Source organism: Lissotriton helveticus, chromosome 5_1 (genome assembly GCF_964261635.1).
Source record: "Lissotriton helveticus chromosome 5_1, aLisHel1.1, whole genome shotgun sequence".
Lineage (NCBI taxonomy): Eukaryota > Metazoa > Chordata > Amphibia > Caudata > Salamandridae > Lissotriton > Lissotriton helveticus.
The window spans coordinates 721,992,110-722,006,496 of NC_136065.1; the positions used below are offsets into that span (position 1 = coordinate 721,992,110).

Sequence of the window (14,387 nt, forward strand, 5' to 3'; positions counted from 1 at the left end):
AACTGCTGCATGTGTTGATCAGTAGCTATATGAGTAACTATATGGGTTATTGATTGGTTGCCCAAGCATTTGTATGGGAAACTGGGAGTGTGTGTGGGTGGCTGGGAGGTGTATGACTCTGTGCATAGATGTATGGGTTCAAAAGTGCATGTGGAAACAGCTGTATGGGCGGTTGACTGTGTGCATGACTGTATTGGTGAGTGAATAGATATCTCAGTGCTACATGTCAAAGTAAGTACATATGTAAAATACAGTACATGTGAGAGTTGACATATATAAATAACTGTGCATAAGAGCCAGTGAATGTGTGAGTGGCTGTATGGATCATTGTGCACTTGTATCCAGGATTGTATAAGTGAGTAAATATGTTTTAGTATATGTTTGAATAAATAAGGTGTGTATAACTGTATAGTTGTGAAAATGGAGCTGTGATTGATTCTTTGCATGACTGACTAGGTGTGTAAGTAACTCCATGGATGAGTGACAGTCTGTGAGTGTCTGTTTACACTGAGTGTATCTAAGGTTATATTAGAGTCTGAAGAGGTTCATCGTATTATCACATGAATGATGTCATCAGTGATGTGATCAGTAATGTCAAATGAGATTTTATCAGTGATGTCATCAGTGATGTCATTTGAGATGTCATCAGTGATGTCATCAGTGATGTCATTTGAGATGTCATCAGTGATGTCATCAGTGATGTCACTGACCATGTCATGAATGATGTAATATGTGACATGATCAGCAGTGGATTGCGGGTGCGCGATATATAGTTAGTACAACTAACTATATATGGAATTTCATTGGTTTTGTGTGAGTAAAATAAGGTTTTGTAAATGCTAATCCCTAACTATATATGGTCTATAACCTATGGTTTTTTCAGTGAATATATATATAGTTGTGTCTTGTAATAGACAGTACAATTGGACATACAGGCCCAAAAAATAATGAATACTATTAGCCGGCACAAGATCTTGCCATTGTGGTCAGCAATGCCATGAAGAGTTTTTGTAAATATACAGTAGTCATTCCTCTTTACATATATAAATATATATTTTAAAAAAGCACTGTAATGAGTGGGAACTTGGACTGTAGTTCCTTGAACTTGTGCCTTCTGATAACATTTCGCTGTGTGTATGTGTGTGTTTTTACATTGTGCAATTCTAAGTATCATATCTATTCTTAGTCTCTGTTTCTCTGTCTCCCTGTATCAATCTATTCCCTTCTCTCTTGTTGTCTCTTCTCTCACTCTCTCACCATCTTCTCAACCACTAATATTGCCACTCTGTAACTAGCCAAACGTAGAACCCTCCCTTTTCCCACTGCCTAGTTAGATTATATAATAAATTTGAAGCGGTCAGGTTGATAATGCCAAACAAATAATATCTCAACTGGAATTAACGTAATTCATGCTGTTTGTTTTAGGATATAATTTATACATCTACTATGCATTTTGCACATAAATAAAAAAACAAGTAACCCACACAATCAGGTAGTTTTCATTCAAATTAGCCCTTCATTAGGTAGAGTCAGTACTTTCAGTAATTGTTCCTTCCATTGATTGCTATGGTTTTCTCAATGATGGAGGCATAATTAGAACTGAGTTGAACCAGTCTTAATTCGCCCACATATAAGCAGGTCCAGTACTTAGTTGCATTTTGTTGAACATTGAAAGAACATTTTTGGATTTAAGATTAATGTATAACATACATACTCCCAGCCATGTCATGCTGGTTTAAAGAGTGCAGAGGAAAGGGCCTAAAGTCAAACATATTGCACGGATAAGGGACTGTAAATTAACACATTTTTATATCGGACCCCCTAAGGAGGGGAGTATTCATGAACTGATATTAGCCCTGCGTCTCACAATTTCCGACGGGGGAGGTGCGCCATTAGGTACATTTAATGTAATTTATTTTATTATATTTCCAGAAATTAAATCTCATGAATACATTTGTTAAGGTGACATGAGGGTTCTCTGAACAAAAAGAAATCACAAAACAAAAAAGCGGGGAGTTAAAAACATCAATAAAGATTAATCGCTTAGCCTATTACAATAAACGTTTCTGAAGGTATTGCTCTTAACAACAACTGTAATGCCATGTTTGAAGTCAGAGTGCATTTGAAAAACGAATATAAGAGTAGTGCACATATCATATTTTTGGTATGTGTCAAAACATACAACAGTAGTAGATCTGCCATCTGCTGTACTTAAACTGCATTCATTAGCATAAATTAACCGTTAGACAAATAATTTAAAACATTTATGTCATTCACTCTTTACGTTTAATTTGACCTACCAGAATAAACTGTGTGTTGTAGGGTACTCACAGTTGTACAGAAAGAAAGTTTGGGCTAACATAAAGATATGTTCATGAATCGCATGGTTTATTCAAGGGTACACAAACACAGGGACGAGTCCTGGGTGGCAATGAGGGTAACACAAGTTCTGCCTCAGGCTTTATTCGTTGGACTCTGAAGAGAATCTCCATGTACGCGCTTTGAGGATACGCATAGTTAACATTCCACCGTTACAGCATGTTCTTGGATGCATCATGGTATGGTACACCACCATAGATTTCTTCTGACAATTCTTTCCTCTTATGTACTTTTTATCCCATTTATAGACCTCTGACCTCCTCTGTTTATCGGAGCTCGTGCCATCCGTGCCGCACTTCTTCAAAGTGCTAAGATGTAGAAAAGGAGACTTATAAAACGGAGCACTGGCTGTGATGTTTTATCTTTTCTCCTTGCATCACAAAAGTGGATTCAGTTTTGTAGTGCTTGCGACCTCCCCAAAAGGGTGGGCTAGAGCAAACTCAGGCAGTGAAGACTCCAATAATTAGATAAACATGAAACAGGAGGAAAGAAGCTCAGTACTCACAGTACCAATGTATTGATGAAACATGTACCTCTCTAATAAGGCCAGTTACTTGTTACCCTTAGTAAAGGACAGAGAGGCATAAAGTCAGAGTCAGTATTTGTTTCCACGCTTGTAGCATCGCAAACGCCTTTTCATTCCTCTATCCACTTTGCGTCCATTCTTCAGTATTAACTGCTGAACTAAATTTGATCAAATAGTTCCATGTGGAATGGTCACTGGTATTCTTCAGGTTCAAGGTTTCCTTGAAGGGGAATGTCTTCTTAATCACGTTTCTCGAAATCCGTTTGTTAATGTCGATACTTGCTTTCGGGAATATATAGTTAAAGGTGGTTTATTTCTAACCCCTCTCCCATTCTTTAAAAACCAGTACACAGTTTCTGGATCAATTCACCTGTTCCCAACTCCAATTAGATAACTTAATTTTACACATAAAGCATCCAAGAAGAGTGATTCCATATGTCTTTAAAACCCTCTTGAGTCAGTACTGCTTATCTTTAAACACAACCCTCAAACATGCGGTCACTTTCAGTGAGAGGTATAATCCTAAGAAACCTGTAGTAATGCCAGTTAATTACATGTCAACAATATTCAGCATGGGTCTGTAGTGAGCAAGGGAAACCCCAACTCTATTGTGCCAGAGAGAGAAAAAATAGTTACCATATTAAAACTGTACCTCTTCTTAGGAAAGTCGTTTTTCCTGTGGTCCAGTTATGCACTTTCGACAAAAACTGTGATTCACGTCCCAATCATGTTTAGCCACATAATTGAGTTAACTGCAAAAAAAAAATTGTTCAACTTTCTATTCTTTTTGGTTTACTGTCTTGTATGTTTTACCATGCATTTTGCATCATGCTACTTTACATCACAACAATCATTGTGGTATCACTGTGATCTATAATATTTTTAGTTTTACTCTGCAGTGGAGGAGCCCAGAATACTGGTAATGCCTTTTTTGATGAGCATTAACATTAAGACTATTGAGATATCAATTTGCTTTTTTACCCAAAGCAAGGCAAATGTTTCCTGTTATTGACTATTACCCCATTTGTCATACATTTTTCACTATACCAAATACTGGACTTTTGCTTACTTATTACTGGTGTCATATCATGTTCGTCTTCCACGGCCTTAGAGTACACATTTACTAGTCATGTCACATACCTGAGCCTCACATTTGACAATAATTGCCATTATAGCCACAGAGTGATGAATATATCTTTAGTATAAGGAAAATCAAATATAAACAGTAGGTAAAAAGAACTAAAAATGTGGCTCGATCAGTGATTATGAGTTCTTACTGTAAGTTCGTTCATTTCCTAGCGAAAGAATACATTCACAATATGCACTCACACTGCCAAACTTTCCTGACTTGACCCAAAAAGCTCAAATATAATTTTTAGATGTATTTGTGTAAACAATTCAAGTTTGATATTGACCAAACAAAATGCCCTTTGCATAAGCTTGGAATCATTTTTGCATCATTTATTTCATAATGTCAATAACATTTGCTATATGTGTCCCTTATAATTTGCTTGTGATCACAGCCTTCACATCATTCATTGAAAGCAGGACCAGATCTTACAGAGTCTGAAAAGAGTTATGTGGTAAGACAGCTGTTTATACGGTGCTTAGGAGTATTTTAGAAACGAAGCTCACACTTTTGAGCAACAATAAGAATTTAAATATTATAGTTATTTATATCCGTGAATAAATACACTATATATTTTTTCATAATAATAATTAACTACTAATGGGAGATTGTTCACTAGGAGTTTAAACGTTTTCATCCCCTCCTAGAAACTGGAATGTTTGCATCCTTTGCATCCCTTTTGCCCGTTTTTAATGCATGACCTCAGAATGGCTACTTTCTTTCTTTCCCTAGTGGTAGCATTTATAAGGCAGTGCCAATTTGCAACCATCTTCTTGCTGCTTTTTGCAGATCTATGTACTAATTCCAAAATTCTTCCATATCTCACCTGTTTTCCATGCTTACACCTGGACCCTCACTCTGCCCTTCACTTCTTGGAATGTCCTTGGATCTACAACACTGTTGTTTGCTGGACTAATGTGATGCCTCTGGAATGTTCCATCTGTTCCTCTTTTCCTTATTGACTATCTTATGGGGCAATATTTTGGGATGCCATGACCACCTTCTCAGGAAGCGGTCTGCAACGAGATCATACACATTGCAGAAAAGTCTGTTCATTACTGCAGTGCTCTTTCTCATCCTCTTGACTCTCGGCACACAGTGTCTGCTCGTGACACTAAACGATGTTTAATCATTTCTCAGCAACCTCTAGCTCAGCAGAGGGGAGGAGGCCAGGAGAGGAGTGACGCACCACGGGAAGTGTAAGTTGCTTTACCCTTTAATATTATTGTTTGTGCATCCTGGTTTAACTTAATGTGTTAAATATGTGTTGTTATTTGTATCTACTTATGGTTGTTCATTTCATAAAGAATACCTGAGATCAAATAGTAATTGCATTATGTTTTACTTCTCTTTCAAAGTGCTAAAAAATATATGTTTGGAAGTTTTTATATGAATGTATTCCTAGTAATCAAGGTTAAAACAAATTGAAGTCTTTCAAATCTAATTAGAAAATGATGTCAATGCCAATCGATGGCCACAAGTTGTTTAGCTGAAAAGTCATCAGTGTCCCATATTCCTCTTCTATTTCTACGGCATGGATTCCATCCACCTACTGATTCAATTGTGTAACAAAACTAAATTGTGGTGGCTATGCTCTAATGTCTGCACATCTATCCCCAGTTTTCATTAGTCAACAAGATACAGTATGAAGAATGTTCAGTTTTTGTGGTGCTTTCATGGCACCAAACACCCAGTCTCCTTAAGTGTAAATCAACTGCACTGCAGTGCAGTGTAACACAGTAAATGAAAAAAGGCATCAAAGCACACACGTTACAGTTACTATCATCCCAAAACTGTCTCTATAACCACGCAAATTCCCCGTTGTCAATTGAAGTTTCAGTTCAGTTTTTAACGTCTTTATTTCGAATTTTCTTCATAAAAGACATACAGACATACATACATGATGATACTAACCATATAACAAAATCATGAAACAAAATCATGAAAATTATTAAACAGACAAGAAGAGATTTGTTTAAAAAACTCAATTAAATATGCATAGAAAGATGTCTATAAAAACATTTTTAAAACATTTGAGTATAAAAAAAGACAAATCATCAATACTGCCCAAGATGTAGTAAGCTAACAGACTGTTAAGATTTTTCAAGTCGAAGTGGTACGAACAAACCTAGTTCTAATTAACCAGGCCCACCCAAGGAATTTAGCCAGTCCTATGGATAACCATTCTGATGTGTTAGATCTCATGATGAATAATGCTTCTCTGCTCACCCGGGTGTTTAATCTTTTACATATTGGCTTCAGCCACTTATAGCGTGGCTCGTGGTAAGCAGTACATACAAATAGAAAATGACCTATTGTTTCTTTGCTTTCAGTACAACAGGGACAAGAAGTGGACTCCAACTTCTGCCAACCACTAGTAAAAGCCCTTAGTGGCAGTGTACCTATACGAAACTGGTGGTATAGTTTCCTGTCTAAGCTTTTAAGAATTACATTCCAATAGGTCTCTGTGTGTGGTACTACTTTGTGGAGCAAAAACAGGCCTGTCAGGTTAGGTTTCTCCGAAAGAGCAACGTGTTCGTCTTTAACCATGGACCAAAAAAGGAGTTTAAAATCTTTCTTTGAGGGAAAGATATGAGAGCCCGGCTCTGACCAAAGCAAAGGAAGGCCCATTCCAATGAGAGTTTTCCTAATTAGCTTAAACCATGGTATTTCAACTGTCCCCTGTTGCACTCTTACGTCCTGTAACTCCTGGGCAAACATGGCAAGTTCCGGGGTAGACCATATGCGTCTCCATAACGCCACCATCCTATAATGGGCTTGATGTTTAATAGAGTAGAAGCCCATGTCCATCATGAGTGGTAGTGCTGGCGTAGAGAGAGGAAGACTGACTAAGTTTCGGAAGAATTTGTTCTGGATCCTATCCAGGACAGCCAAGTCCACACACCCCCATATGTCAGCCCCGTAAAGTATGGCTGAGCTAATTTTGGCGCTATAAATTTTAAGCGCGGGTAGGACTCTTTTGGTCAAGGAACACCGTTGCTCCTTCACTAAACAACTGGACAAACGAGCAAATTTCAAACTGAGCGCCGCTATTTGCTCTTTCCAGCGTAACCTATAGTCCATTGTAACACCAAGGTATGTCATAACTTCAACCTGTTCTAGACTAGACCCATTCATCGTTACATGGCCCCTCAGTGGTTTATTTTTTGTCAGGACCATGAACTTTGTTTTAGAGATGTTAATTTCAAGGTCATTTTCATTACAGAAGTCCACAAATTTATTAATAGCCACCTGAAGGCCCTTCTGAGTTTTAGCCAGTATTAGGGTGTCATCAGCGAAGATTAAAAGGGGAAATTTGGTCCCACCCAATGTTGGTGCATCAGTAGGGGTAGCTGAGAGGAACTTAACCACCTGGTTGATAAAAAGTATGAATAGGGTGGGGGCCAGAACACAGCCCTGCCTCACTCCACGGGTCACGGGGAAGGAGTCTGTAACCTGACCCTGGCGGCCCCATCTGACTCTAGCGTAGTTTCCCTCATGCATCCTGATGGTAAGTTCTAGGAGTGCAGTTGGAACACCCATCCTTCTCAGAGCTGCCCACATCTTTCCTCTGGGGACCAAATCAAACGCAGATTTGAGATCCACAAATGCTGCGAATATAGTGCCTCCTCTCAAAAACACAGTTTTCCAGTAGATCATAACAAATCTAAGTATCTGGTCAACTGTGCTAATATTTGCCCTAAAGCCAGCCTGCAATGGAGACAGGATGTCGACTTCTGTCATCCATGACTGGATTTTTCCTAGCAGCATTCTGGCAATTACCTTTTGAAGGGCGTCGATGAGGCTGATGGGTCGATAGTTTCCCGCCTTAGTTCTATCCCCTTTTTTGTACACGGGCAGAATCTCAGCCCCTTTCCACGAGTTTGGTATCCTAGCCCCTCTGGCTATAGCATTCGCTAAGGTGGTTATATAAGGGACCCAGTGTGCTTAGGCAAACTTGAAAAGGTCTGCAGGGACACAGTCCATACCTGGGGCTTTACCATTCTGTACTTGTTTTAAGGCTATAATGGCTTCCGTTTCGGTAAAAACAATCTGGTCGAGTGAGGGCACCACAGTCGGTACACTGGTATCTTCCCTAGTGATAAGGGAGATCCGTTCCGTGTTACTAAACTGTGCCGCGTAATGCTCGACCCATTGTTCTGCGGGGACATGGTTAACAGGAACTTGCTGGTCCCCAGACCCTCCCCATTTAACAACCTCCCAGAATTTTTGTTGGTTGGTGGAGGTACTTGCAAGATATAAATCTAACCAGCGCTGTTCATCCCAGTTAGTTTTTGCTTCTTTAAGCACCTTCTTGTAGTTTACCCTTTCTAGTTTTATTTCGGTGGCTGACTTGGATTTAATAGCAGCTATCAGGGAGCTATGGACAAGGCGGCATGTTTTATTATACCATTTTGCCCCGGTTTGAGCTGGGCCATTTTTTCTTCCTTTTATAGGTTCAATAAAAAAAGTTTTAATTTTGTTAAAAAGGGACTCGTGGATCGTCCCAATTTGATCCAATGATGTGCCTTCGTTTAATATGGGTACCATCAGATTTGTAGCTGCTAAAACCTCGACTGTAACCTTATCAATAATGGTGGGATTTTCTAAGAACCTAGTCCAGCGTACCCTTCTACAGTCGTTCGCAAGAACAGCCTCGGCAGTGACAAAATTGGTTACAGTATCCATAAGAAAATCCCCATTCATTAGTAGTTTTATTACCAGAGGATTATGATCACTTTCTGGTCTTGTAACTATTTCCATATCCTCCAGTAAATTCCAAAACTCTAACCTTATTAGGAAATAATCAATACGGCTAGAATGGAGGGAGTTATCAAATGTAACCTTTCCCATCAAATCTGATTTTGTCCTTCCATTCGCTGCTCGTAGATCCCATTCAAGACAAAGACCCAACCACTGCATAGCAGCCTCAGCTACTTTTTTAACAGGAGGGATAGATAAATGGGGAATGTTCCAAATTTGATCGACTTCCCCATATCCCCCATTATCCAAATTGGGAAACGGTTCAAATGAACAATTAAAATCCCCTGCCAACATAACACATTTTTCTCTGCCAATATTATTCAGTAGGGAATCTAAATCATCTACCGCTCTCATTGGCTTCCCACCAGGTCGCCCCCTTGCATAAATGTTAATCAGGAAAATGTCATGGTTATTTTTACTGGTTAGTTTCAAGGCTAATATGTCATTACTTGGAGTCGGAAGGTCTGTGATTTTAAATGCTAAGGATTGTCTAATCCAAATAACCAGGCCTCCAGATGGGCGACCTTTCAAGCCTTTACAGGCTGGTTTGTAATAATTGAGGTAACCAACCCGGTAAATGGCGTCAGTTGACCAACTTTCCTGTAATATGATTACATCGTGAGAATCCACATAAGAACCCCAATCATCCTCTGACATTTTCCCCTTTAGCCCCGCTATATTCCATGACAAGACCGTGAGGGTATATGTAGATTTCTTTTGTAGATTAACAGCTGGGTCCACAATCTCCCCAGAGATCAGGGGTCTAGGGGTGTGGTTTGAGGGTTTATCCCTTCTCTTCCCCCCCTGGATGATTTCACTAGTCCCTGAATCAGTCTCTTCCGTAATAGATGTAAAATTATTGGGAGAACGATTCACTACAGCTCCAATCATCCCAGATACCGGAGGTTCATTATCAAGTCAGTCCACACCTTCCAGACCGGATAGGGGGGCAAACCGGTTCGAGAGGTGGGGTTGAAACAATGGGTAGATTGGTGTATCAAAATGAAATCCTCCTCTAGGTCTATCCCTTCTGGAATGATAGAACGGTGTTTGGGCTCTATTTGCAGTAAGAGCGGGATAAAAATAGTGCAACGATAGAGTCTGCACATCCCCAACTCTTCCATATCTTGGTTCCCTACTAATGAATTCAACCACCCATGGCTCTCTAAAACTGATTACCACACAATCCCCCTCAAGATCTTTTTTGCTATAGCCTACCCAATCCACCCTCCTAACGTTTAGGATTTCAGGATTCGAGTTTGGAGGGAGTGGGCGATTCTTATTCAGCCAGAACGTTACCTTGTTGTGAAGATCCTTATGTGTTTCTCTCTTGCCTTCTCCAAGAGGAGCCACGCCAGTTAAGATGATAGTATAGGGTAGTGACTCTGGGGGGAGGTTCACACATTGTTTCCTTGGGATAGGTTTGATCCTAGGCCGAATGCTTTGGTCATGACGGCTGGTGGGGGTAGGGTTTTTCTTAGCCTGGGGATGCATTATGGCCTTTTGCTGGGGCATGCTCTCAGTATTGGGTGCTTTCTTTGTAACAGGTACAGGTTTTTGTTGCGGCACTTTTGCAATAGAAGGTGCCCGTTTAACACTGTTACCCCCAGCTGTATTATTCATGGCAATATTCTTCAGAATGGTCGGGGCTGGGGGGGCTATACCATTTGAGGCTACGGTGGCAAGAATTCAATTAGATGTTGCTATATTATCTTTTACCAGCATATCTAAAGAGTCCATTTTTGTATTTAGAAGTCTGGTCCTTTCGAATAGCGGTAAGAGTAGTGATTTAATTAGCAACTCTATCTTAGCCAAGAGTATACCTTCTATTATGTTAACTGTGGTGTTATGTTCCTCAGGCTGAACAACCGCCTTAAGATTGGGTAGCTGTGTATGGGATATAGAGGTAATTCCCGAGTCCTCAGTATGTTCCCCTAAATCGGACGAGTCTATCCTTTTACGTTTCCCAGGATTATGAGTGGGTAGATGTTGCGAATAGGTAGAGGAATTCGCTCGCTCAGTACTTATAGTAAGATTTGGGGAATCTGAGAGTCCTGATTTCTCACCAGACTGGTCAAGGTAAATAGTCCCACCATTCAACAAATTCTCATGGGCCGTATCATATGCACTTTCTTTACCAATCCCCTCTGAGTCCAATATTTGACTCTCAAGAGCAGTTACTATCGCTGAGTCTACAGTAACATCAGGAATATCTTTATTCGACAAGGAGAGTGGGACAGGAGAGACAGCCTCATTAATTTTACCAAGGGAAGATCGCTTGCCTGTAATTAAATCAAGCGAAAGGCGTTTTTCGGCAAGAGCGATCTCCTTCTCCAATATAGTGGTTGTGCGTTTAAAAAATTGATCAATCGTTCCAGTAAAAGTGCCATTGGAGGTGGAGACCTGGACTTGCCTTTCTTTACCTGACCGTAAAGTCATTTTTTAGGTGTACACAAACAAAATTAACGCTAAACACAATGTGCGAACGACAAAGTACTGACAATCCAAATATGTACTTCCAACAGTAAAGGCACTACCGTTACTATGGTCTGACACAAAAGTTAATAAGCAAGCAGAGGACACATCAATGAATAAATACCTTGAAGTACAATAAATGAAGGAAGTAAATGTTAGGGGGGTGGCCCGGCCCGACCTTAGCCGACCCCGGACGGCCACAGACGGTCCCGCCCTTGTCCCGGGCTTCACCCGGCGCGCTCCCGCTGAGCGGGGATAGTGGTCAGTTTTAAACTCTTTTGATACTTCCTAGTTGGTTGGTGGACAGGGGGGTGTGGCCAGCGGGGCGAGCAGCCCAGGTGTGTCAAATGGGCGCGCAGGGGCTCCTGGTCACTGGAGTCCCTGCCTGCGTGCTCGCAGCCCCGCCGGCTCTCTCACCTGCCCGCGCCTCCTGTTCTGTGCTCCCAAAGTGTCAGCAGCCTCAGCAGCATGCAGCGCTGCGGGACCCGCGAAGCGGGTCCGGCGAGGTTGGTAATGTTCAGCGGCTGCTGCAGTCTTTAATCCTCAAGGTGGGCCGATTTTCGCTCCTATGGACGGCTTGTCTGGCACACCAGCAGTAGATAAGGAATCCCAATTGAAGTTTCAACTAATAGCCGTACAGGGATCTGTTTATTGCAGGAACACCTCTGAATGATCACAAATGCAGTAGCCGACACATTTCGTCCTCCTGTACTTTTTCAAGGCTCCATAATCATGTGCGACAGTCATTTGTACCATTTTGTACATAAAAAATCATGTCACTAAAAATCGTGCCCACACCATGATGATATACCATCACTTATTACCCATATAAAATTATCGCAATATAAACAAATGTTAGAAGATTCACCACAAGTTAGACAGTGAATATTCTATCTGTACTCAAGTAGACACATTGGGCGGAACACCTAAACCATTCGGCTGTCGGTCCTTAATATCAGGGACAACAATATTGATACCATAGTTTTATCACATGACTCTATGGGTTCATATTTTTTTGACTTTGCTACTGCTGCATTGATTTGATTTCTAACACGCTTCGACTCACAACAAATGACTGTTGTCATGGTATAGTACTCTTGCTGCCCACTGGTGCCTGTTGCTCTTCTGGGCTTTTCAGGTCGGGCGGTAAAACCATGATGCCCCAGAATAATTTCCCCAAACTAGTATGGCGCCCATCAGATCAACAGAACGTGTGGATTACGGGGCTACTTTCTTAGTATCCCGTGCATGGCAAATTAATGAGTAAGCATGTCACATGGACAATTAGGATGTGCTATGAATAAATTAGACTCCCCACTCAATTTTGACAATCTTCGAAATGTATTTTGCGCTTTAGTTAGCATAAACGAACCGCTGACTTTAGATTAAATTTCTAATTTTGATTTAGCAAATATGGCTACTCGTTCTCTTTGACGGAATGTGGATTAGTCTGTTTTCATTTTCTCTGCATTTATTGGCTCTGGAAGAGGATGTAGGAACTTTTAGAATTCACGTGTTGGACGGCATTTCTAAGGATTGCGACGGATATTTCTATTGGTAAGGAACCAAGGGGATATTCTCAAGGAAGTGGCGGTGAGAGGCGTTAGCCTCTTGGCTTATGCCTCTCACCGCCACTTCACCGCCACTTCGGAAACGCGAGGCATGCCCTATTCTCAAGAATGTGGTGCAGCCTGGAGTTTTCCCCTGCAATGGCAATAAAGTTTCACGACTTAGCACCAACGCAGACATCCTTGCACCAGAGTGCAAGGGTGTCTGTGTGCAGAGGAGGGTTGTTTATGTACAGGAAGGTGCCCCTTCCTGCCCATAAACAATACTAAAATACAATGTTGTGACTTTCATGTGTGCTGCTTCGTGCAGCACACATCAGTTACAAAATGGCTTTTTTCTAAAAAGGTTTGTTCATGTACAGAAAGGGACACCTTCCTGTACATGAACAAACAATCGCGTTTTGCTATTTTCCGTGTGCAGCACACATGGCAAAAGCAAAAACGAGGAGAAATAAAGCATTTCTCCCAGTTTTACCAACTTAAGACCAGGATTTTTCTGGTCTTAAATTTGGCGTCGCTACCTGTTATCGCCGCCCTTGATTATAGGTTGCAGCGTCTATCACAATGGGTGTTGCGGTGGAACGCCCACCGCAACACCGACTGCACGCCCCTTTCACACTAAATTTAGTGTGAAAGGGGCCTTACTCTCAAGGCAGGATTAAGCCACTTAACGTGGCAAGTGGGTTAACGCTGCCTTGAGAATAAGGCGCAGATCCTATCGACACAGGAACTTATCAAGGTCCTGCGACTTTGAATTATTTTGGATTTTGGACATACAGGAAGTTGGATTAAGTGGATACCTACCAACCCACTACATACTTTAAATACAAGTTTCAATAAACCCTATTAGGGCTGTAAGTGGAGGATGTCCTTGGTTACGGGGTCTGCTTATGAACCGTGGTTATGAAGTGGAATGTTTTCTATGATAAATATAGATAGTGACACCTTCCGGTTGTTGTGCCCCTTTACATCCAGCTACTACGTACTATGGGAACGTCGTTTTAGAACGTTAGGTGTTTTTGCTGATCATAGAATTAACAGTGACTGTGTTTCTGTGACTTCTATCAGCTCAGAATATTTTTCGTGACAACCGAACTAATACACTAATAACATAATGATTATCACTCTCAGCTACAGAATAATATTTAAAATGATAATGAGATAGTCTTTGTTTATGTGAGTGAAAGGTTTTAAGTCTCTGGCTTGCGGAATTTGAGAGTATGAGACTTGAGTGTTCACGTCTCAATCCATGGGAGATACCGTCACAGTTTTTTTAGAATATTTTTTTTATTCCTGTGCTCTTAACTTAATTGAGTTATTTTATTATTTTATGTAGACCCACCTATCAAGGGCATTGTTTATATTCCTCAAGAGTCTTTACCGGGCTCTCCTCAACAACACTTTCCCTATTTGCGGCTAGTTGGCTATATTGACTCCGATTGTGCATTTTGTTTCCGCATAAAGATTAGTTTGTCTGTGGTGCTATTAACATCATAGATATTTTTTATATATCGCGATCTTCGCAACTTAATAAACGTCAACAAGG

General features: G+C 40.7%; 1 protein-coding gene across 41 annotated transcripts in view; it reads left to right on the forward strand.

Moving 5' to 3' along the window:
- Positions 1–14,387, forward strand: part of SORBS1 (sorbin and SH3 domain containing 1) — a 1,860,906-nt gene that overhangs the window by 1,784,877 nt on the left and 61,642 nt on the right. For 27 of the 41 annotated variants that reach the window (XM_078643144.1, XM_078643174.1, XM_078643143.1 and 24 more), the window contains 2 exons: positions 4,429–4,488; positions 5,043–5,233. In XM_078643144.1, the coding sequence (XP_078499270.1) occupies positions 4,429–4,488; positions 5,043–5,233 (251 nt within the window). The remainder of the gene's footprint in view (positions 1–4,428; positions 4,489–5,042; positions 5,234–14,387) is intronic. The other 14 variants (XM_078643170.1, XM_078643148.1, XM_078643165.1 and 11 more) reach the window with 2 other exon arrangements.